Below are 25,174 nucleotides of genomic sequence, written 5' to 3' on the forward strand. Positions count from 1 at the left end.
CAAGCAAAGCTAGCCTTAAATCAAGGAGGTTATTTGATGCTTACAGTCCTACTCAGGTTAGCTAACGTTAGCAAGTGGTGAAAAAAGGCAAGCGTGTTCTAATGAAAAACGTTTCAGATGCATCAGCATCTAAATGTTGTAATGCATTTATTATTTCTAGCAGCTTGCCAGGTTAAAATCAACTGTGGCTATGTTCTGTTTAATTCGATTTCATTCAAAAACACAACTTTAATGTTGCAAGAAAAACGACACATTACATACCTTTAATCCTGTGATCTTTTTTTCCATCTCCAATTTTCTCTTCTTCCGTCCTTCAGCGCCACTCCTAAATGTTCTTCTAGGAGCCATTTGTCTAACTTTACTCTGAGTCGGTTCATCAAAATAAGTCCAGAGATGATTTATTGCAGCACTAACCAGCTGACTCACGTTGACCCAGCGTTACCATGGCTACACAGCAAGTCAGTCAACTCGGTACAAAGTGTGAGGAGCGTGTGCAACACACAATATTTTCATTCATATGTATTTGTGTCATTTAAACTTGATTTGTATGGATATGGATGCAGTGGATGCATAGAGTGTTTATGCCAGCACCGGCCCTGAACATTTGTGTTGACCGACATCTGATTTATGAAGATTTCTGTTAGTTGAAAATGTGTTGGTTGATTTCATTTTATTGGTGCAGAAGAAGCTGCACCAATTTGAATCTCTTTAAGTAGTATGTTCTATTCACTGACTTTAAAGCTTTGTAATATTGAAAATGTTACACAGCAAACATTATTCAAGACATTCAACTTTTCTTTTCATATTTTTCACCTTTGAAACTATAGTTAAAACATTTAAAACTTACTTTCAACATGTCAAATCTTATTTTGGGGAATGTGTATAACCCTCTCAGGGAGCGGCGTTGAAACTGACCTGACAGGCTCTAAAAGTTTGGGTTCTGGTGGGGGTCGGCTGTTATACTGTTTAATGATTTCCCGGATGCTGGAGGTGGGTTCGGGCTGAGGCTTAGCAAGAGGAGCTGGGGTAAGTGTTGCTTTTGGGGGGTTCGCTTCTCTGGCAGGAGAGGTGTGGAGATGCTTCACTGTGGGAGATGAGAGACAGAAACTATATACCAAGCTCTTCATTCAATTCATTTTCTATATAATTAGTTTGTATCTTCTCAAACAAAATAAAAACAACAGAAATTTTATCCCATAAAAGGACAACAGGGAGACTAAAGACCTTTTGGGTCCTTGAATTGTGGTCTACATACTATATAACATACTATATAATATAACAGCTGAAGGTAAAAGGGGACAGACATCCATAATATTTCTAGTTTCCACAAAATATTATCTAGCCCCTTGAACTTGTTTCATCTTCTTACCCTGAGGCTTAGGTGCTGGAGGCGGGGGTGGCGGGGAGCGTTGCTGCTGTATGGGTGGGCTGGGGGGTGCTGGCCGAGGCTTTTGGGTTTTGGATTCACCTTGGGGCTGAGTGCCTGGAGGACAGTAGGGGAGTGAAATGGTTAGGAATGAGGAAACCCATGAATTAAATTAGAAAATGATTGTAAGCATGATGATTTAAAGTACTACTTAGAACCCCAACCTCTCCTGCATTTTATATTTCATATTAAGTTAGATATAGTGGAAAGTCTCCTGGATTACTATATATCACACAATATACGTTCAAAGGTTTAAGCAATGGGAGGATGGGCACAATCCCTTCCACCATGTTCATGTTTTTTAATCCTCTTCAAAGTCAAAGACACAAGGAGCAATGAATCAGTGGGGTTTGTGTGGACGTGAGAGGCAGTTTGAGAGTTTGAAAGATAGTGTGGTAAAAAAAAAGAATCTTCTTCTGTTCTTTTTTTACTACATGTATTACTAATGGCTGCTTGTCAGCTCCACTCACCAATCTTCTGGAAGTATTCCCTCTTGTCTCTGAAAGACTGCAGGTCATCTGGATCTGGCAAATCCACTTCTCTTTCTGGCTGTGGAGGAAATGGACATGGGCACACATGGCACCACAAATGAGTGGGAAACGGACCCAGTGATATCAATGCTTGACATATTTGGAATTAAAGGATAAGGTTGTAATATTCTATATTTTTCTTTATTGTCAACAAATTTCATGTGTAGGGCCAAACCAGCAATGAATGCATCCTACTAACATGTATTGTGTGTGTATCCAAAGCCTGATATATCTTATTCCTCTGTGCCATAGAGCTCCATTGTTGTCCAAAAACGATTAAAAGCACATCAATGAGCCGCACCGTGACATGTTCCTTCATTACCATGAACACACACACTGTCGTTTATTTTGACTCAATCCCGCATACACCGTAATGCTGCTAGAAATAATCACTAGAATACCAAATGCATATTAAAGGTGGGGTATGTGATTCTAATGCAATAGACTGTCAAATTAAGGGAATATCTCCTCACAGTCTGTTAGCTGTCCGTTCTGTGTGTGCACTGAAAAAAACGGTGTGTGTACACAACCCTGGCTCTGTAAATGCTAAACAAACAAAGTGGCTCGGACCGGGCCACACAACACTATTCCAGCCATTCCAGCCATGATTTGTGTGTCAGGTAACGTTAAATTGCCCACGGACATTCAGCTTACTTTCTAGTTTGCCAAGATATGCTGCTGTTGTGATGTTAGCTATAGTAGCAGGAGAGTTGTGAGCATCGCTGTCTGGAGCTGCTGTGCTGCTCTGGGAAACCGTCTCGTCCTCTCTGGCTGTTAGCTTCACAGCTGCAACTGTAGGAACAGTTTGCTAACCCACAACCTAGCTAACGTTAGTTATATTACTTGCTACATCGTTGTTCGCTCTATGTCATGGTACTGGATTTCTCCAGAATCGCATACCCCACCTTTAATCCACAGCTAAAAATAGTCCCCAACAAATGCACTATTTCCTCCTGTTTGAGTACGTTTGTTAAAAACTACAGTGTCCAGCTGTTTTAGGAAATTACTGAGCTGTTTTTAAAGATTTCTGTCCTTGGTAGGAACCAATGGGCTTGGGGCTAAGAGCCACAGACAAGGTAGGGAAATCTGAAAGTAATGAGAGCTGAGCTAATATATTGTTGGTTTTGATCTTTTCATGGGATTTGCTGACAATAAGAAAATCATTTAGATGATGAAGACAGTGACGTATGGATTATTTTATTTTTAATGATATATATTTTTTTATATTCTCAGCTGTCAGGAAGCGTTTTCCCTGCTGGTGAAAGTGTACTTGTTGGGACAGTCAACCAAGCAACGGTTAAGGGAAAAAACAAAACAAAAAGAGAGATATGATCAATACATCCAGGTATTGTGCCTTTTGAGAACAATCGCAGTTCTAAAACTGCCTATAAAATCAGTTATGTGAAGAGCACACATTTTTTCCAAATGTCTATAATATTCAAAATGAAACTCTCACAAATATATTATTTATTGATAGAAATAACAGTAGTTGGTTGTGTTAATAAAGACAACAAACGCAACAATCATAGGTTCTGTTACCCCATTTTCAAAATATAAGTAGACAGTCATGACATTTGCCTTTCACTTTGAGAATACAACATTCTACAGATAAAACTCGCTGAAAAAGTTGGTTTTGAGCCTTAGCTCTCTCTGTAGTACCTCAGTGGTACGAGCACAGGATCAGGGGGGCGGCTTTTTGTGAATGCACGCTTCCTTCGCTGTTTGGATGGGGACAGGGCTAGGGGGATACAGATCTCAACGGGGAAACAGAGTTCGAAGCAACACCGGCAAATGGTGCCACAGCTAAGCTCTCTACCTCCTGACCAGCGCGATGGGCTCAGATTCTGGAGCCCACGTGTGTAGGTACAGCTCTGTGCTTTTCCCCGTGTCTGGCTTTTGGTTGCACATATTAACTGACCATGTAGCGGCTAGCGTTTAAGTGCCTGAGCCATCCCTGCCAGCGGATGCTACCCTCCGTAACTGGTTGCTAACCTATGGCTATGCACGTTCAGCTCTTGTACTGGCCTCCTTTCTGTTTCTGTTCCCCAGCCACCTCATCTATAATCCATAGCTCCACTCACCTCTGCATCTGGCTGTGTCAGCTGCGATCGCCTTGCTGATAAGATTGCAGAGTTGGAACGGAGAATCGCCACGCTCTACCAGATCCAGGAAGCTGAGAAGCGCATGGACACCACTGTGTTTGACCTAGCACAAACCGACAAAACCTGTGCCCGAGAGTCTGATGCCACCGCTCCCTGTCTTTCTGCTGATTCTGCACCTCCTCAGGTCATCATCCCTGATAAATTCTGGGTCCAGCTCACGGCTAGACCTAAAGCACCCTGGCCAGCTACACTCCATCCCACCACGAGCCCTGGTTCCTGGTCGGTGCTCGTAGCAAGAGAGGGAGGCGCTCCTCTTGTACACCTCCAAACCATGACATCCTGCTGGAAAATAGATTTGACATCCTCAACCTGCATGACTTCCCTCTTCTGGCTGGGGAATCCCGGCCTCCTCCATCTCCCCTGCCGTCGAGTGGGTCCCACAGCTCACTGTCGCCTCAAATCCCTCCACCGGCTGTACCTGGGCGCTCCTCCAGCTCCAGGGCTCATCGCTCCATACCGCACTTTACACTAGCACCGAGAGGAGCTCCTGCCCCTCTCTCTGTCCACCCTTCTCCATCCATTCTGTCATCACAGGTGCAATTTTCTCCACCGACCGCTTCCCCTCCAATCACGCTCATTATTGGAGGCCAAGCACCCCCTTGCCCAGTATGTTATCGTCCATGTCGGCTGCACTGACATTCCCAGTCAGACCTCTGAAATACTAACTGACTCCCCCACGGTCCACGGGAAACAGATCTTTATCTCCAGTCCCATCCCTCCACTCATCCGCGGCGTGGGTCATTTTAGCCGCACTCTTAGCCTCCACACCTGGCTGCAGTCAACCTGTGCAGTCCGCAACATAGGTTTTATTGACAATTTTAACGTCTTCTGGAAACACCCAGCCTTCTTCTGTCGTGATGGCATCAACCCCAACAGCTCACGCACTTTAACTGACTATTTATTCTATACAATTTGGAACTCTCCCTCAACCTGACTACCTCTTACCTCATCCACTCCAAGTCACTTTCGGTCTCCACCCGCAAACCTCTCTCTCCCCTGCAAACCTCACTAGCTCCCGCTTGTGGTTAGGAGCGCCTACTGCCACCTCCATAGGCATATGTAACTCTACACCACCTCACCAGTTCTTATCCACAATAACTGGGAATAGCCCTAGAAAGTTCAATGCTAATGTTGCCAGAAAACTCAGATACTTATGTGCTATTCCGACCTCTTTGCCTATGCATACATCAACTCCAAGTGTCCTTTAGACTCAGCCTGCATTGGTCATTTAAATTACGCTGAATGTTTTTGTTTTGTATCACTGTCTGTTTGGCACTTTGGGTCTAGAAAAGCGCTTTACAAATAAAATAAATACAATGAATAAAATAAGTCAATAAACAACAAGAAATCAACAACCAAATGGGAGGGTATAGACCTGAACATAAATAAGGATAGTTAGTAGAAATGTATGAAAGAAAGCAGCAAAAAAGGCATAGTAAGACATAGTAAGATAAGGATGTGCAAAAAAGCAGCATTGGAGTACACTACAAAAATATATACTATATGAAGAAATACCTCAGGCTGCCTGTAGCTGGAAGTGCGTTGAGGTGCAGGTGCAGGTGCTTTGGGCTGGGCAGGTGGGTGTGAGAGAGATCGAGGGGATGGTGAGCGTTCCCTGGACCGTTGCTCGGACTTTCGTCTCCGCTGCCTCTCCTCTTCCTCCTTTCTCTCCTGCTCCTTCTTCTTCTGCTGCTGCTCCTGTGTCTGCTGCTGGGACAGAGTCATCGCCTGCAGGGTCATTTGCTGGGCCTGAAGAGGAGGAAGCGAGAGGACAGGAAAGTATAGAGTTGGAGGGGAGGCAGGAGATGGAGTAAGGGAAGGTAGACATGGGTGGAGGGGCAAATACAGCATGAAAAAATTGACCATCATGCTATAAGAATAGTGTGCTAAGTGTGCTTGTCCTCACCATGAGAATGGCCTGCTGATTGATGAGGGCCTGCTGTGTTGCTGCCATCTGCACGGGGTCAATGACAGGCGAGGCAGGCATGGAAGTCTGAGGCAACATCATGGCTGTGTAGGGATGAATATGACAGTTTTTCAGGTAGAAATGAGCTACATTTAAATCCGTATCAGAGGAACATAAGTAGCATACAACACACACAATGTATATACTATGACACAGATTTTGGGGGGTGGGGGCGATAATGTTTATATCCTTCTTCTTATATCAAATCATGTTTCTGCTTTCTAATATATATGTCTATATTTGTGTCCATGGGTGCCTAGTTATGTTTTAAAATGGGGGAGCAAACTTGGAAAGATACATAATTGGCGCGGTTATGTGGGGTCGTTGCTTTTGTTATAAATTCACACATTTAACATCAATGACAGGTAATCAATTACATCCATCCAGAACCTCTTCACATACAGTAATGTGCATAAGTATTTCATTTGATTCATTTTCTTTAACCTACATGGTGTTAAATAAGCTCTGTAAAATTTTTAGTTGTCTCTGCATTTACTGATATAACTGGATGAAAGGTTCATATACTGGGATTACCTGGCATGGTTGGCAAGGCCATCATGTTTGGCATCATGGGAGTTGCACCATTGAAGGGCATTGATGGGTCAACCGGCATTCCTGAGCAGAGGCAACACAGTAACAAAGATTAAAAAACTGAAAGATAGTTACTTTTTCTGATAAGATTCAAGGTTTGAGAACATTTCTCCAGCAGGACACAAAAAAATTTGATTCTCTGTGACACAAATGAACCTTTGCACTTACTCATAGGATAGCTTGGCATTGTCATAGGCATACCTGAAAAACAGAATGATCAGTTCTAATTACAGTTTACAGAGACTGAAACATTTCATTCCAAAATGAGATGAGAAATGTTAAAATCCCTTTTTATAGGTAACATTACAGTTAGATTCATTGCAATTGAAGATGCATTTGTATATACAGTGCATCCGGAAAGTATTCACAGCGCTTCACTTTTTCCACATTTAGTTATGTTACAGCCTTACTCCAAAATGGATTAAATTCATTATTTTCCTCAAAATTCTACAAACAATACCCCATAATGACAACGTGAAAGAAATTTGTTTGAAATCTTTGCAAATTTAATAAAAATAAAAAATGAAAAAAATCACATATACATAAGTATTCACAGCCTTTGCCATGACACTCAAAATTGAGCTCAGATGCATCCTGTTTCCACTGATCATACTTGAGATGTTTCTACAACTTCATTGGAGTCCACCTGTGGTAAATTCATTTGATTGGACATGATTTGGAAAGGCACACACCAGTCTATATAAAAGGTCTCACAGTTCACACCATGTCAGAGCACAAACCAAGCCATCAAGTCCAAGGAATTGTCTGTAGACCGCCGAGACAGGACTGTATCGAGGCACAGATCTGGGGAAGGGTACAGAAACATTTCTGCAGCATTGAAGGTCCCAATGAGCACAGTGGCCTCCATCATGCGTAAACGGAAGAAGTTTGGAACCACCAGGACTCTTCCTAGAGCCAGCCGCCCGGCCAAACGGAGCGATCAGGGGAGAAGGGCCTTAGTCAGGGAGGTGACCAAGAACCCGATCGTCACTCTGACAGAGCTCCAGCGTTTCTCTGTGGAGAGAGGAGAACCTTCCAGAAGAACAACCATCTCTGCAGCACACCACCAATCAGGCCTGTATGGTAGAGTGGCCAGACAGAAGCCACTCCTCAGTAAAAGGCCGCCTGGAGTTTGTCAAAAGGCTCCTGAAGGACTCTGAGACCATGAGAAACACAATTCTCTGGTCTGATGAAACAAAGACTGAACTCTTTGGCCTGAATGGCAAGCGTCATGTCTGGAGGAAACCAGGCACCACTCATCACCTGGCCAATACCATCCCTACAGTGAAGCATGGCGGTGGCAGCATCATGCTGTGGGGGTGTTTTTCAGCAGCAGGAACTGGGAGACCAGTCAGGATCGAGGGAAAGATGAATGCAGCAATGTACAGAGACATCCTTGATGAAAACCTGCTCCAGAGCGCTCTGGACCTCAGACTGGGGCGAAGGTTCATCTTCCAACAGGACAATGACCCTAAGCACACAGCCAAGATAACAAAGGAGTGGCTACGGGAGACCTCTGTGAATGTCCCTGAGTGGCCCAGACAGAGCCCAGACTTGAAGCCAACTGAACATCTCTGGAGAGATCTGAAAATGGCTGTGCACCGACGCTCCCAATCCAACCTGATGGAGCCTGAGAGGTCCTGCAAAGAAGAATGGGAGAAACTGCCCAAACATAGGTGTGCCAAGCTTGTAGCATCATACTCAGAAAGACTTGAGGCTGTAATTGGTGCCAAAGGTGCTTCAACAAAGTATTGAGCAAAGGCTGTGAATACTTATGTACATGTGATTTTTTTAAATTTATTTTTTTCGTTTTTTATTTTTAATTATTTTGCAAAGATTTTAAACAAACTTCTTTCACGTTGTCATTATGAGGTATTGTTTTGTAGAATTTTGAGGAAAATAATGAATTAATCCGTTTTGGAATAAGGCTTTAACATAACAAAATGTGGAAAAAGTGAAGCGCTGTGAATACTTTCCGGATGCACTGTATACTACAATATACAGTATACTGTATACTACTTGGCATAGACATGAAGTGCTGCTACCTCTGTTACTTTGCAGTAATGTAATTCTGTTATTCTTAATATCTTTAAATCTTAATATTATTAAAGTATTCCCAATACTTTGTAGCATTTCTAATTTCTAATTCTTGGTTGTATACTGTATTACTGTTTATCTCAATTATAATTTTACAAGGTTTCTGCAGGGTTCACCAAGTTAAATTTACAGCTTTTTAAGACCTGTTTAATATCACAATTTAATACCTGTTCCACAATTATACTGACTAAAGTATAAAAGTAACAGAAAACCAGTAGGGAGATTAAGGCCTAGAATGATCTATAATTATATCACAATTTTTTTGGTACTTTCCAACAGTATATAACAATTAGAAGAGTGCACTCAGTAGAGTGCAGATCTCTGCCAGGCCTGGTATCACCAAATAGTGACTGAATAACACAGCAATTTCTGAAGTCATTTCGTATGTTATCACAACTCCTTTTTTGCTTTTTGCGTGTCATTTCGCGCCATTTAGTCTCTACTGACTTATATTGTGCAGAGACTAGAGACAGAGACCCTTACTGATAAAACAGTTCTGAGGACAAAATAAAACATGTAAAATTTATTTTTGAAATATAATGCAAGTAACATTTTTTTAAATATAGACTTTTTCAGGTTGGTCGTTTAAGAATGTTTTTTAATGCAACTATACTGTACACTAAGTGATTATAATCCACATGGTGTGGAGTGTATTGTGGGGATGGAGCAGGAGATCCAGTTTTCCTACCAGTTCCATACATGCCAGGCTGCATGGGTCCAATTCCTCCTCCTCCTCTCATCCTGCGGTTTAGCATGGCTACTCTTTCCATGTCCTACATACACACACGCACACAAATGAGTAATAAATTACATTGTGAGTGAAAAAGCTGCCACAAACTGGAGGAGTGCAGTTCCTCGAAAGGCAGCAGGAAACACAACCCAGTGACTTCACACACTCAGTAATAAGATACAACCAGAGATACACAATCCATTGAGACCATTGAGCATGCTCAATACACCTTGTGGTATAAAACTTTAATTCTTTTTAGGAACAGGCAAAGTAGCCTTTATATTAATTACAGGTTAAATAATAAAATAAATCTGATGATCACTGACTGGAGGTCCTTGGTCTAGTACAGGGTCAAACAAGTCATCAACGTAGGCATCCATCTGTCGACCACGGCCTGCAAACAGGTGGAGAAGAGAGATTAGAACAACACAAGGATGTGGCTGGGCATGGTCGGAATTACTCATTAGTGGGTCCTGGGACAAAAATGAGCTGAGGAACCCTACTGACACCCCCTCCACCACTACTACCTCTGTGTGCACTGTGCATGTATCCTGTCACCTTCAACTAAACAAATTAAAGTTATTTAGGAATATGCACTGTGTGAACACACTATAAACTTACATAAAAAGGTAAAACTAGTTTTTGATACAACAGCATAATAATCAGTCTGAATTTCCTTTTCAGTTCATTAATCCAGCACCAAACGGCACACAGATAAAGTTAGCACCAGTGAACATAATGGAGCATTTACAGCTAAAGAGCCAGATATTTTTCTCAGGAGTTGTAGAAAGAGAATAAAAATTGGACTTCTGTTTGTCAGGTGATGAGAAATGCGGCTTCATCTAAATGCTTAATGTTATTCTGTATCTGCTGGATGTGTAATTAGTTAGCTTTTTGCTAAACTGTTCGCCATATCAATGTTACGGTGACAATATGTAAACATTGTGTTTACAGATTGTTGCACTGCCCCCCAGTGGCCAAAAGAAATCAATTACTGCAGATTTAAAATTTCTTCATGACAGTTCAAGAATTACACACAGTTATTTCTGTTAGTCAACTTACAACAACATGTACAGCTGCATCAACCTCATTTACGCTTGTCGCCATTTCTCTGATGCTATTTTTCATGGGTGTCGCTAGGTAGCTAGCTAGCTATGTAGTTTTAGTTGTTTTTCCAGCCAGTTGACATACAATGTGTGTTGTTGTCTGGAACCATGATACTTCTATAAAACTGGGCCCCAGAACCAGATAATAAAGCAGGACCCAGTTTAAAACTCTTGTCATTTGAGTTGCCAAACAAATTTGCAATGAATGAAATTACCACAAACCAAACACACTGTAAGCCTGTGGCCTTTAGGAGCTCTGAGGGTCTAGGACCTCTAGGAGCATGTGTCTGCTTTGTCCAGTTGGTAATTGAGCCTTGAGTTGGGACAATGCAAAGTCACTTGATTACATTTGTGTCTGAGTTCAAAACAGTCTCAGTTACATGACCAAGAAGGTCAGCCAGTGTGAGCACAGTCACTTGGAACAGTGAAAGTAAATCCAGAGTAACTGATAGACCAGCTGTTGAGATGTGCCACGCAGAGATAATCATGTTGTGTTTCATTTGTGGTGTTATGATTATGAGATGATATATGAGAGAGTTCAAAGAGAAAGTGAACAACTCAAGAACAAGAGCTGAAAAGGCTTTGGCACAAAAGGAGTACAACAGATTCCACAAAGAAGTGCAAAAGAGCATCAGGAGGGACAAGAGAACACAGGTGGAGAGATAGCCAAGGAGGTAGAAATTGTGGCGACTTAAAGGAACATGAAGGAGTTATATACCCTCACAAGGAAATTGACATACCCACATAGTAATAAACCAGTTACAGACAAGAAGGGCCAACTGCTTTCAACCCAGGAGGCGTAGCTTGACAGATGGGTAGAGCATTTTGAAGAAGTCCTAAACAGGCCACCACCGGCAGAACACCCACATATTCCCAAAGCCAGGATACCACTACAAATTAAGTGTGATAGACCAACAAAATCAGAAATAAAGGCTGCAATCAAACAACTGAAAACTGGCAAGGCTGCAGGCCCTGACAATATTCCACCTAAAGTAGACATAAACTCATTAGACATGCTCTATGGCTTCTTTGGGAGAATTTGGGAAGAGGCAAAGACACCCACAGAATGGGCAGAGGGACACATTGTGAAACTGGCAAGAAACGGTGACCGAATAGGGATGTGCATCTCTATCACTGAGGCAGATGCGATACGCATCTTGATGCATTGCCAACGATCTGATACATTAAAAATATATCTCCATCTCTCTTGAAAAATCTGAAGTGTCACCAAACATTTGATTTGTAAGAATTCAGAGGAACTTGTAGTTTTTCTGCCTCCATGTTAATCTTTAATGTGACACGCCTCTGTAGTAGCTTACAGGCCACTGACAGCACCCTCAATTCAGACGTCAGAAAGGTGTGGTGGAAGGGGGTTTAAGATGCTGTTTGATGATCCGATAAGCATTTCATTTAAAGCATACTGGTACCTTAACATTTCACAATGTAACACCTACCTTCCTGTGGATAATCTCTTCCCCAGGGGCTTCCCTCAAAAGAAGGCAGCCCAGGAGCTTGCATGGGAGGTGCTGGTGGGATGAAGTCATCCAGATCTGTAGCTGGCATCCTGGAGCGAAAGAGAGAGACACAGAGATGCTCACTGTTTTAGCAAATTCTTCCTGGATTGGCCACTAAAACTAGTCCGTTGTTCACTGCTCTACCTGTCTCCTTGGCTGCTGAACAGGTAGTCAGAGTTTAAAGAGGATGGAGTCCCTGGTGGTGGCAGCACTTCAGCTTCAGCTCCAGCCAGAAGATCCATGACAAAGTCCGAGCCTACCAGATCTGACCAACCTTCATCAGTCAGAAGAGACACCGTCCAGCCCTGCATCGCCTCCGACACACCTCTATTGCACACCAATGCACAGGAGAGGTATGAAAACTACCACTACCAAATAGAGGTAAATACACTGCATGTTCAGAAGTAGAGGAGTACCTGAAATGAAGAAGCCATGAGGCCAGCTGCTCTCCTGTGGTCCATGATTCCACTTCAGTTGTCAGCTTTTCATCTGAGAAAATATATCAAAGGCTTGTTATGGGTTTATAACAGCAGATATTTTTACACTGGAGTTGCCAATAAGAAAATTGGTCCAATTTCATCATAAAGTTTTTCTAAAGAATTTCACTTCAGTCAGTCTCACCATTGAAGGTGTGTACATCCAGCAGCATAGTGCCCTTCCTCTGGTTGGTGGTCCACTCTAGTTGGACAGGGGGGTAGATGCGGGCAGTGGGAGCTGGGAGCTGGAGAGATGTCAGCAGTTTGTGTTGGCACAATGAGCGGTACTCCCCTGGACCATGGTCAGACACATACCTGCACAAGAAATACTGTACACTGAGTCATATACAAACAGATAAAGTGGTTTAAAGTGTTTTTCAGACAGGGTATAGTAACAAAATGGTAAATCACACTATAGGTTTGTGGCAGTATACACACGTCCACACCTTTCCTACCGTCATTTAACATTTTTTTCAAAAACCCAGTACTGGTGTTACTGAGCTTTTTTGACTGCCTCCAGCGAGGATGCATCTGGATGCACCAGACCACTAAATGCTCCAGCTGGTGGGCGATGCCGTCATGCAGATTGTTTTATATTTTCCCTACATGTCTTGCCGGTCTTATTAGAACTATTTGGCGGGGTAGTTGAGTATAAAAAAGTTGAGTTTACATGAGCAACCACACCTGTCTTTATGGATTGCAGGAAGAAGATCATTGCTGTAGCACTTCTTTACCAATGAAGATATTGGATCCATCCAATTCTCCAGACTCGCCATCAGGGGAGAATATCAATTGGTACTGGAGCGTCACCTGGATGGAGTATTGTTTCAGCAGTCCTTCAGACTGACGAGGATGCAATTGCAATGACAACCTTCTATCCAGGGTTGGACCCAGGATTACAAGGATAGACTGGCTATCTGCCTTCGGTAAAATGCATTGATAGTTGTCTTCTGGTAATGTTAATAGCGTAGTAACCAGTAGCATAAACTATGATTTGCTATTATGATGAGGTGCTGTCATATGCTATGATATATTTTGTTTGTGAGCTGGAAATGGGAGGAAATGTCAGTGTCTAATAAAAGACTGACTTTGTTAATGTTAACTTATTAGTCTGTTATTATCTTATTACTCTGTTCAAAATTAACACCACCCTCTAACAATTAACCTAATACACAGTCTATATAGCCTATACCCTTCTACAGCCTTAATCAATTATGGTTCTTTGAATAGCACCATAGGCTACATACAGAAAAATATAAAAAATGTATATGCTTCATTTTGAATTTTCAGGTATTTTACAACTGGTGATTCACTGCGGAACATTGCCTTCAGTTATCATGTGGGTCACAGCATAGTGGCCGTCTCCGTTAAAGATGTGGCTGCAGCCATCTGAGAGTCCCTGGTAGAGGAGTTCATGCCCAAATGCCCCATGCCCCATTCACAGAGTTGTTCCGTAGCCACTCCTTTGTTATCTTGGCTGTGTCCTTAGGGTCGTTGTCCTGTTGGAAAATGAACCTTAGCCCCAGTCTGAGGTCCAGAGCGCTCTGGAGCAGGTTTTCATCAAGGATGTCTCTGTACATTGTTGCATTCATCTTTCCCTCGATCCTGACTAGTCTCCCAGTTCCTGCCACTGAAAAACTTCTCCACAGCATGATGCTGCCACCACCATGTTTCACTGTAGGGATGGTATTGGCCAGGTGATGAGTGGTGCCTGGTTTCCTCCAGACATGATGCTTGCCATTCAGGCCAAAGAGTTCAATCTTTGTTTCATCAGACCAGAGAATTTTGTTTCTCATGGTCTCAGAGTCCTTCAGGTGTCAAACTCCAGGCAGGCTGTCATGTGCCTTTTACTGAGGAGTGGCTTCTGTCTGGCCACTCTACCATACAGGCCTGTTTGGTGGAGTGCTGCAGAGATGGTTGTTCTTCTGGAAGGTTCTCCTCTCTCCACAGAGAAATGCTGGAGCTCTGTCAGCATGACCATTGGGTTCTTAGTCACCTCCCTGACTAAGGCCCTTCTCCCCTGATCGCTCAGTTTGGCCGGGTGGCCAGCTCTAGGAAGAGTCCTGGTGTTTCCAAACTTCTTCCATTTCCATCCGATCCGTCCAAAGCCGTTTCGTCAACTCATTGTAGTGCCATTGGAAAAAATAATCTGGCATCTTGAACAGACATTCGTGTTGTAACTGACTCGGGTGATCAATTTGACAGCCGTTACAGATTTCAGATCTGACAGGCAAACCACCACGGCTCTCACCGTGTTCACAAATAGGTCAGAGAGCACCCCGTCAGGTTCGTCCTCTTTCTTGGGATAGGGGTGTGGTGAGGCGCTTGGAGCTGAGGATACCGAAGAAGAAGAAGAGGGCCAGTCGAGGGGGGGAGATGGTGTAGGAGGAGGTAGAACCCAGTCAGAGGTCTCCGGCGGTGAAGGTGGGGGTGTCGTATTGAGGGTTGGGCTCCCGATGTGCGGTGGTGCTGCTGCTTCAGGAACCGTATCAAGCTCCTGCGGTGCTGCTGCAGGGTTCTCTTCTGGGATCGCATGCATGGGCCTCCTCCACGGGGTAGGCTGACAGTGAGGTGGTGGTGGAGAAGGGATCGTCGCATTCTCACCCTCTTCTCGGAGCTTGCGCTAGCAGCTAGGTCCATGATGCATAGCAAAACAGGTTGGTCGTATCCTAAGAGGGGTCTTGGCTAAACCTCCCATTTACGCATATAGCCTGCATTACACCACTGCGTGGCTGGATCGCCTGCTCTCCTTAGAAAATTAATAGAATCTTGTGACTTGACATACGTATTCGCATCCAGGCTGCATGCACCTTAAGTTGTTCCATTGTTCATATAAAAATATTGATTAGTGCAGCTTGAAAGTGAGCCTATGTAGCTTGTGGCCAAAGTGACAATCACAGGATAAAATGTAGTGTAACAGTAACACAAGTAGAGAAGACTCATAACCATCGAAGTGACTCAGTAATGTCAGTTTCACAGCAACATCCTAAGTTTGCTATTAGCTAACATTAGCCACTATAAGCCACTGGTCATACCAGGGCATGTAAGACGCGGCAAAGCGGCAAAACCTTACATGTGTTGTATTGAATAAGGGAGTGTTTTATTGTTTATTCAAATGTTCATTTTTGAGAGGAAGATTGTGTTATTTCTTTTTTGTAAAGTCACATAGTTGAAATATCTTCTGACTCATGGAGCTGGAGATGTGATTTCAGTTAAATAATGGCAGTTGCGCTTTTCTAGTCTTTCCGACTACTCAAAGTGCTTCACACTACATATCACATTAACCCCATTCACACACATTCATACACTGATGGCAGGTGCTCATCAATACAAAGAAACTGACTGATCAGTCACTAACATTCACACACTGAAGACACAGCCCTAGGGAGCAATTTGAGGTTCAGTGTCTTGCCCAAGGACACTTCGACATGTAGGCTGAGGGAAGCCGGGATCTAACCCGCTCTACCACCAAGCCACAGCTGCCTAACTTTTGTCTTGTTTTTTATTTTTATTAGACCTGTGAGGTATTTTGAAATCAGTGATTTTTAATAAATTTCACAAGCTTAAAATGTGAGTGGATATTTAATTTTAGTTACTTTTTCACAGCACCACATGGGTGTAATGTAAAACCATTACTGCATTTCTCTACATGTCCACATTCAACCAAAAATGATCAGTTCAAAGCACCACATGAATATTGATGCATATAAATGAGCCTGCTTACGATGAATCATGGCAACAACAGCTAAGAGGAAAAAAAAAAATTTCTGACACAGAAATTGAGGTGCTTGTGAAGTGGAGGAAAGAAAGCACATACTGTTTGATGGCCAAAGCAGCAGGGTCACAAACAAAAGAAAATGCAGTGAGTTTAACAGAATGATATTATTCCCAAAAGGAGCTTTAGGCAGAAAGGTAAACATTATATATTGTTTATCATATCAAACACACACCTGTCGGCTAATTCCCGCTGGTAACAGCCAGTTGCCAGAAACCCCAGAGTGGTCAGTAGCCTACTTGTATTTGTACTGGGATGGCACGGTTCTGTCTTTGGATCTTTGGGGATATCTTGGTGGAACACTTCTCTCAGGGCGTCTAACACGTATTTCTGGAAATTACTTAACTTTGGGCATGACTAAAAAATATGAGTGTGGTTTCCATTTTGTGGTCCAGATTTTCTCCAGCACTGGTTGGAATCCACTTTGCTGTTATTTGCAGAGTTCGAAAAAAACCTTGTTGTAACTTTCCATTTCAACTCCCTCCAGGCATCTAGAGATATATCTACATTAATTTCAGCCTCCCATTTGTCCCTTATTCGTAAGGTATTGTTTGGGGTTAACGAGAGGAATATCGAGTATACTTTAGAGATTACATTTCTAACCTCATTACCAACTTGGAGTTCTGTGAGGAACTGTTCTATTGGAGTAGGCTTTTTTTTCATATTATCCCATTCCTTATGTGTTGTAAGAAAGTGTCTCAGCTGTAAATACCTGAAAAATTCAGTCCTTGGGAGTGTGAACTCTTGTCTTATTTGTTCAAATGACTTAAGCTCCCCATTCTGAAGAATTTGATGCAAATAACTGAGTCCATATCAGACCACTTTTTAAAGCCTGCATCTATATGTGATGGTGCAAAATCCTTCAGATAACCTACACTAGCCACTGATGAGATATGCTTCCAAGGGAAATGTGCCTGTTGTTAAAATCTAAATCAAATAGCCGCTGCTGCTGCAAGGCCTATTCAAATGGAATGGAGTTTCTCTGAGAGCAAAGAACTTAAAGAGCAAAAACTCAAATTCAACCCAAAAGCAAATTAATTTGTGCCAAAGGGGAACACCATGACTTTGGATCAAGGCTCAAGAACCTGTTTCATCCGCACATGATGTGTGACCAAAAGTAAATATACAAGGAAGGAAGGAAATGTGCTGATTAATGTGACAATGTTAACATCAGGGGGTGAGGGAAAAAAAGGGTGTTGGTTTGCATGTGTGTGTGTGTGTGTGTGTGTGTGTGTGTGTGTGTGTGTGTGTGTGTGTGTGTGTGTGTGTGTGTGTGAGAGAGAGAGAGAGAGAGAGAGAGAGAGACAGATAAGGGAGGAGAATATGTTTTTTGTTTCTCCTCCTTTAGTTAAATTAATCCAGAGAATCAATTTATTGTCTTTAAATTTTGCTTTTTCTCCATTAGCATGATAAGACATGTCTTTTCATCCGGGGTGGAAAGTTCTGGTCTTGTCTGGCAAGTATCCAAATTAACACCTTTACTGTTTGAGAGGGGAAGCCCAGAGTTTATTCAGACCTTCCCCCATCTTCCACCCGTCGTAAACTATGTTGCTGTGTGTTGTTGAATGTGGGGAGACATTCACCCCCTTGCTGTTCTCACTACAAATGTGTTCAAGAGAGAATCAGCAGTTATCAAGACTGTTTGTATTTTCTGGAACAATACACCAGGGGGCAGTCCAAAGAACTGATGCGAAGCGGCCTACATATGACATCAAAACAAGGATATTAAAGAGCACAGAATAGCAACAACCTATATGGATAAAGCATTTGGATGGCCTGTCATTAAAGCAGAGGATGTTCATGTGCAGCAGGAATTTGCGCTGTTTCTAAGAGGTTGCTGTAACACTGACAGATATACAATACATGGAGGAATTGAACATTCCATCAAATATGAGGCATAGTGAAGTGGCCCTACAAGCTGCGGGAAAGATGGAGGTTTACAGTTTGCAAGATACAAGAACGACGAGGCTACAGGGCCACGTTCCCAGATATGGTGAACGTTCTGGAGAACCAAGTCAAAATCTTATCTCATCCACTTTTTGGTGATATTTCAGATGTACGACCAAACAACCAAATAAAGGCTGTAAACAGGAGCAAACCACTACCCAGGAGCAATATCTCTTTAGGCATGTGGTTGTACTGGGGCCGGAGACCAAGACTATACCCTTTCCATTGTTCCAGTACAATTGAAATCTAAGAAGGTAGATAAGGTGCTGCAGACCTATGCCTTCTTAGACCCTGGAAGTACATCAACATTTTGTACCAATAGTTTCATGAAGAAGCTAAATCTACAAGGCACAAAGACCAACATTCTGCTGCGCAATATGGGCCAAGAAAAGGTTGCCAAATCCTTACAGGACTGGAGGTGTCCAAACTGGACGGTAAATGGGAATATCTCAGAGAATATCAGGATCCTAGAATTGGACACTGATGTTGAAATCTTGATCGGGACTAAAGTGCCAAAACTCATGAAACCCTGGGAAATAATCAACAGCCAAGGTGATGGATGTGGATTATGCCGTGAGGACCCGTTCCTTTGAGGGGCAATAGTGGTTGTTGCCAGAGAAGCTGGAGGAGCTGTTGGTCTCTCAGTATAACCAATATTTCAATGAGAAGGCACTGGAGGAGAAGCAGGAGATGGACCTGATGTTCATGGAGATATAAGTCCACTTGCATGCAGGGAGGTCATTACTGCATGGACTTACCCTTTAAAGTGGATGACATCACTATGCCAAACAACCAGTGCATAGTTGAACAGCACATTCAAAGTCTCAAAAGAAAGTTTGAAACAACTAAGACCAACCAGGAGGAGTACACAGCATTTCTTACTGAGATGATTGACAGTGGATACGCAGAAGTCTCAAGACCAGTTGCACTACAAAGACGACAGTGTGTGGTATCTCACTCATCATGGGATGTACCACCCAAAGAAGAAAACCCTGTGAGTGGTTTTCTACTGTGGAGCAGGGTTTAGAGAAACCTCCTTGAACTGTCAACTTTTGCAACGTCCTGACCTCACCAACTCTCTCTTTAGTGTCTTAATAAGATTTAAACAGGAGAATGTTATTCTGATGACCAACGTCCAGGCTATGTTCCACCAAATAAAGGTATCAGAAAAGCATGTGGATTTCCTCCGCTTTCTGTGGTGGCCCATGGGAGACATGTTACAGAGTCCAGTAGAACACAAGAATGAAGGTACACATCTTTGGAGCAGTTTCATCACTGAGCTGTGCCATCTACGCTTTGAGGAGGACTGCAATGTGGAAGTGACTGAAACCATCTACAACAACTTTTACGTGGACGATTGTCTGAAATCTTTGCAGCTGTTAAAGTAGCAGTAACAGTTGGGCTGTATTGTCATCTATGCCTGAGGTAAAGTGGTCTAAAACAACCAGGCAGCTGCAGACAACCTGCCTGTGGAAATGGCACTTGGAATGAATTGGTGCACTAAAAGTGACACTTTCACATTCAAGCCTGCACTGGAAAAGTGACCACACACCAGACGTGGGATTCTTTCAATTGTCAGTTCCATCTACGACCCACTAGGAATCTTGTCACCATTCATCTTGCTACCAAAACTGCTATTGCAAGAAATGTGTCGAAAAAACATGTCCTGGGATGACCCTATACCCCAGAAATTCTCACAACAATGGACAGGATGCCTGCTGGACCTGGAGAAGGGGGCAGAATTTAAGGTGGACTGCTGCATTAAGCCAAAGGACTTCAGAAGACCCTACATGCACAGCTGCACCACTTTACAGATGCCAGCGACCATGGTTATGGCACAGTGTCTTACCTGAGGCTGGAGAACCAGGATAAGAAGGTACATCTTGCATTCATGTTGGGCAAAGCCAGAGTCGCACCATTAAAACAAACAATTGAACTTCAGAATTAGAATCAGAAATACTTTATTGATCCCCGTAGGGAAACTCTTTGTTACAGTAGCTCGCCTTTATGTCAGTGCACACAGGAGAAAGTACTAGCAAACAATATGATACACTATAAAACACTCTAAAAACAGGTCAGAAAATAAATTAAGTATCAGGTGGGTATAAGTATAAGATAAAGTGAAGTACCAAGTGGGTTTACCGATTGATGATGATAACACAGTATAATAATACAATGTAATAAAATAAGTAGTAAGTAATAAGCAGAGGTGCATGTACTGTCGAGAGTAATAGAGGTATATAATATCAATAACAATAAATAAGAAAAACTAACATGGGAAAACTAATATTGCACGGGAATAGAGAACTTACCGCTGGTTTGCTGGCCGTTAAAGTTGACAAAATGCTGAGCAAGGAATTACCACTTCAGGTGGAAAATTCTTGCTTCTGGACTAACAGTCAGACCGTGCTGAAGTATATCAATAATGAGAACAATTTCACACCTTTGTGGCAAATAGAGTGGCTTCTATAAGAGAAGCAACAAATGTTGTTCAGTGGATATACATAAGCTCAAAGAACAATCCTGCTGACAAGGCCTTCAGAGGTCTGTCTATGGATAACTTCCTAGCATGTAGGAGGTGGATTGAGGGCCCAGACTTTCTTTGAAAGCCAGAGGTGGAATGGCCAAGACCATTCAATCCACTGCCCATTTCCTCAGAAGACCCAGAGGTCAAAAGGGACCCAATGGCTAATGTCATTATCACACACAAAGGTGCAACTGCCAAACTCATGAACTACTTTTCTGAGTGGACTAAACTCAAGACCTCAGTCGCTTGGTTCCTTAGGCTCAAAACTATTCTTTTGGAACTAAGGAAAAAGAGGAAGGAATATGGAAGTTCTACAGTTAGTGCCAAAGAAAAAGGTGAAAATATTCTTAATATAGCAGACAACTTAAACTTAACTTAGAAACTTAAACTTAACTTAGAAGCTTAAACTTTTTTAGGTGGGCCCTTTGTATGTGGCTAAAATATGTTTTGCTGCTGCCCTCATCCACAGCAGTGCATTGCTCTGCTTCCCCGTCGGGACTCCTGTCTGCTTCTCCAAACTGGGGGCAAGCTGACCACCGTCTACTGTAGGTAATACACTGACTATGAATAAGTACCTTATACCATCTCACTTCAAAATACCCAAACTATCCATTTAAGAGTATGTGAGACGGAGGACTGAAATTTTAGGGATAGGAGAGATCTTACTTTGTACACAGACTCTTTTACTTATCAAGCGATGTTTCTTTCCTCATGGACGTGTAAAGTCTCAGTCTCTGTCCCTGGAATTATTATAGTCCATGGCATCTGCTGCATCCCAAAATTCATTCTCTTCCCAGTTGTGCGAAATCAGGAATCTGGCTGGGAACAGCAGGCCGTACCAGACTCCCTGTCGCCCTCTGAGTATTTTTCGGACATCCGTGAAGGCTGCTCTTGCTCTGGAGACACTGGCCGTGTAATCTGGATTCCCATTGTAGTTAAATGGGGTTTAATCTCAGACTCTCTCTCAAAATCTCCATACAGTCTCCTTTGTTGTGCAATTTTGCAATAATAGCACAAGGTTTGTCTCCTGGCCTTCTCAACACAAGGCTGCGATGTGAGCGGTCGATTTTTACATCTCTGTCCATCTGAAGTGTCTCTCTTAGCAGTTTGGATATTGCCGTGGGTGTTGAGTCTGGTTGTTCCGGGACTCACACGATCCATCCGTCCCTCCATGTCCTCACATTTTCCTTTCAAGTCTTCCACTTCCTTTTTGAGATCATTCACCTTGGTTTGAAGAGAGATTACCTCTTCTGACCAGGTTGAGAGCCCCTCCTCAACGTCTCTAATGTTTCCCTTCATTTCCTCGATTTCAGAGTGGATGGCAGTGGTGTTGTTCACAATGTCAACTCTTAGTTCTTTTAGTTCGCTTTTTAGTGTGTTAAAATCTTCTGCCAGCGCATTCAATTTCAGGTTAATCACAGAGGATATGTCTGACCTCACGGAAGAGAGAATGTCCGATTTCATGTCTGAGTTCATGTTTGTAGCTTCTGGCTTTGCCCAGGGAGCACGTTGGTCAAGGTTACCAGGAGTACTTGGCACCAAGGCTTTAGGCCTGGTACTGGAGGACCGGGTCCGAAATGCACAAGATTCTCAACCAGTATCAAACTTTTCTAATTTGTGACATGCGTATGCAATTAAAATAGGATTTTATGCTGTGGATACCGTTGCAGTGTCGAATTATTAGCAGTTCTGCAGGAGCCCTAATCAAACACGTCTTACTCTATGTCTTGCTCATCAGTGCCCCTGCTGATCATGAGCAGACTTTGATTTAAGATTTGAGTTGGCTTATATCTTTTTCAAACTGCTGGTTTGAATGTTTCTGATAACGTGTATCTATAATTAACATGTGATATTAAATGTGAGAGGCATCATTATACAATCTGGCTTCAATTCACTACCTTACCATCTGCATCGCCCATTTTCCCTGTTTCCAAAATGTTCGTACGCATGGGACAGATTTTACTTACAGGTGCGCACATTCCTCCCATCAAGGTTTTTTTTTTTACACAACTTTTGCATGGGAAGTGGCGTATGCCTCTTCCAGGCCCTGTTTTGTGTGTATGCAACAGTTATAAATTATTCCTGTTAGTAGCAGTAGTAGTATTACTGTATATGGAACTTTTCTTTTTGAAGAGCCTTAGATTACAAATGAAAATGCAATATGAGCCATCACTACAGAACATTCACTACAAAACAAGCACAACAAAAGATCACAGTATAACAATCTATTTAAACACTACGTGTAGAATTTGAAAATGTATGACTTTGGCGCCCCTGGTGGCAGTATAAAAACAACACTAGCAATGCATGCCAGATTTGACCCGGTGACACTTGATGAATTGGCTGAAAGCAACCTAAAGAGTGCACCGATTTTCACCAAGATTTCTAGAAACAAACAAACAATTTCAAGGATGATATATATAATCACAAAAAAGCACAGTATGACTTAATACCATTTAGATTTAGCTTAGCCTATAAAGGTGCACAGTCTACCCTCCACCAACCCCTGTTGGTAATAGAAGGCTAACGAAAGCCTAGCACCTACTTGAGCAGGGGTTTTTCCAGTGTTGGTGAGGGGGCAAAGGCACTGAGGCAGCAGGCCAGCAGCAGCCAGCCCCTCAGACTGTCCTTCTCCTCCTGCAGGCCCCACATGTGATAAACCAACTGGGCCAGGATCTCATCCCTCAAGGCTGGCCGGTTCTGACCCTTCTCCACTATGTAGTTACCCAACATTTGCTCCTGCCAGCCACTGAGGTCTGACTCACCTGTAAACCGTAAGATCTGAGGAGAAAAGGATTGAAAATTATAAATGAAACAAATGAGAGTAAAAACAATCTAATGTATTCTAACACAATCTAATAAAATCACTCCTATATACCAATTTGTAAATCTCCAGGGCAGTTCTGGCATCTTCAGGTTCCAGAGGGGTTAGGGGTCTCTGGAGGGGGTATCCCTGAGGCTGGCACCATGTATCCTGAGGACACAGCATGAGGAAACTCATAAAGACAGGAAATACAATCCTTCTTATTTCATATATGTTGGTACAAGATGATTCTCCATGTTTTCAATACAAATAATAATTTTCAGGCACTATTTTCCTAATGCCTGTGTAGTTATGATTTTCTGCTTTGGTTCAAGTCACAGTATTGACACGTTTCTTAGAAAGCATTTTAGACATGTATAATGAGTTCATCCTATTGTAAGAATTTAATTATATTTTGAATGAATCTCAACAAGTCTCCATATAAAACTGATTTAAGTACATCATGGGAATAGAATGGTTCATTGGACTTTGGACTTTCCATTAATATCAACACAAACAAACAACAAAGTCTGCATTGAGTCCCTGGTAGATCATTGGCTAACACTTATGTTACAATTTAATGAGCAATAACACACAGGCATTTTAAGCTGCCATAAATCGACCTCATGTCCTATGAAAACAACTCTCAGCACTCTGGTTTCCAGCAGCAGCAGAAGGCAACTGTTTTCAGAGAAAAAGCTCTAAAAACACATTGTACACTACCTGCTCAGCACCTGCTCTGCTTTAGCAGCTAAATATATATTTAGCTGCTAAACCAGAGCACAAAGCCAGATATTTTTCTCAGGAGTTGGTGAAGACCAAACCAGAGCTAAAAGGAGAGTGAATATTGTATTTACATTCATCAGGGGGACACAAATACCACTCCAAATGAATGCTAATGTTACTCTGTGTCTGCTCGATGTGTAAACACTACAGGCAACTGTTTGCTAACATGTTTGCCATAATAAGTGTATGATACAGTTGAGAAGAAGGTGATAATATGTCAGTGTTGTGTTTATAGCTTATTGTAGCAGCTCTGAAGTGTGAGGTGGAGCAGGATTTATAGTGTAATAAACCAGGACTGGATTATGAATATGTGGATGTGTGTGCTCCAAGCTTGCTCACCTTTAATATGGACTTGGCATAGCGAGAGAATGGGTATCTGTCTATATCCAGAGGCAGGGTGAGCTTGTGTTCTGCCTTCACTTGAGGAGGTGCAACCTCTGTGACCCCTGACGCATGCTGCCGCACTGGTGGAGAGGGAAAGAACAACAATCACAAACTAACAAAACACTATGGCATTATCAAATCTTTCCATCAATTGAGCTTTTTATGAAGCTGACCTGCTGCACTGCGAAGTCTGGCTGACAGCTCAGCAGGGATCTCCAACAACCCCACATCCTAACCGGAAAACAACATGAAGCAGACGTTACAGCGCGGTTACCACAAGACAAACTAGGTTGGTCCTTCTACTGAGGGCGGTGTAGTCCCTCATTCGTCCAGGAGTGTTCCATCGTAAAAAAG

General features: G+C 42.6%; 1 protein-coding gene across 1 annotated transcript in view; it reads right to left on the reverse strand.

Moving 5' to 3' along the window:
• The window catches only part of myo15b (myosin XVB), an 81,915-nt gene that overhangs the window by 30,802 nt on the left and 25,939 nt on the right, over nucleotides 1–25,174 (reverse strand). The window contains exons 26-42 of the mRNA XM_044178562.1: nucleotides 24,994–25,051; nucleotides 24,776–24,900; nucleotides 23,726–23,821; nucleotides 23,393–23,628; nucleotides 12,744–12,913; nucleotides 12,539–12,611; nucleotides 12,267–12,449; nucleotides 12,063–12,172; nucleotides 9,829–9,896; nucleotides 9,461–9,545; nucleotides 6,844–6,876; nucleotides 6,619–6,699; nucleotides 6,025–6,128; nucleotides 5,634–5,867; nucleotides 1,897–1,975; nucleotides 1,370–1,483; nucleotides 916–1,084 (exon numbers count right to left, since the gene is read on the reverse strand). Of these exons, the coding sequence (XP_044034497.1) occupies nucleotides 916–1,084; nucleotides 1,370–1,483; nucleotides 1,897–1,975; nucleotides 5,634–5,867; nucleotides 6,025–6,128; nucleotides 6,619–6,699; nucleotides 6,844–6,876; nucleotides 9,461–9,545; nucleotides 9,829–9,896; nucleotides 12,063–12,172; nucleotides 12,267–12,449; nucleotides 12,539–12,611; nucleotides 12,744–12,913; nucleotides 23,393–23,628; nucleotides 23,726–23,821; nucleotides 24,776–24,900; nucleotides 24,994–25,051 (2,018 nt within the window). The remainder of the gene's footprint in view (nucleotides 1–915; nucleotides 1,085–1,369; nucleotides 1,484–1,896; nucleotides 1,976–5,633; nucleotides 5,868–6,024; nucleotides 6,129–6,618; nucleotides 6,700–6,843; nucleotides 6,877–9,460; nucleotides 9,546–9,828; nucleotides 9,897–12,062; nucleotides 12,173–12,266; nucleotides 12,450–12,538; nucleotides 12,612–12,743; nucleotides 12,914–23,392; nucleotides 23,629–23,725; nucleotides 23,822–24,775; nucleotides 24,901–24,993; nucleotides 25,052–25,174) is intronic.

This window comes from Siniperca chuatsi, linkage group LG20 (assembly GCF_020085105.1).
Source record: "Siniperca chuatsi isolate FFG_IHB_CAS linkage group LG20, ASM2008510v1, whole genome shotgun sequence".
In the NCBI taxonomy this organism is placed as follows: Eukaryota; Metazoa; Chordata; class Actinopteri; order Centrarchiformes; family Sinipercidae; genus Siniperca; species Siniperca chuatsi.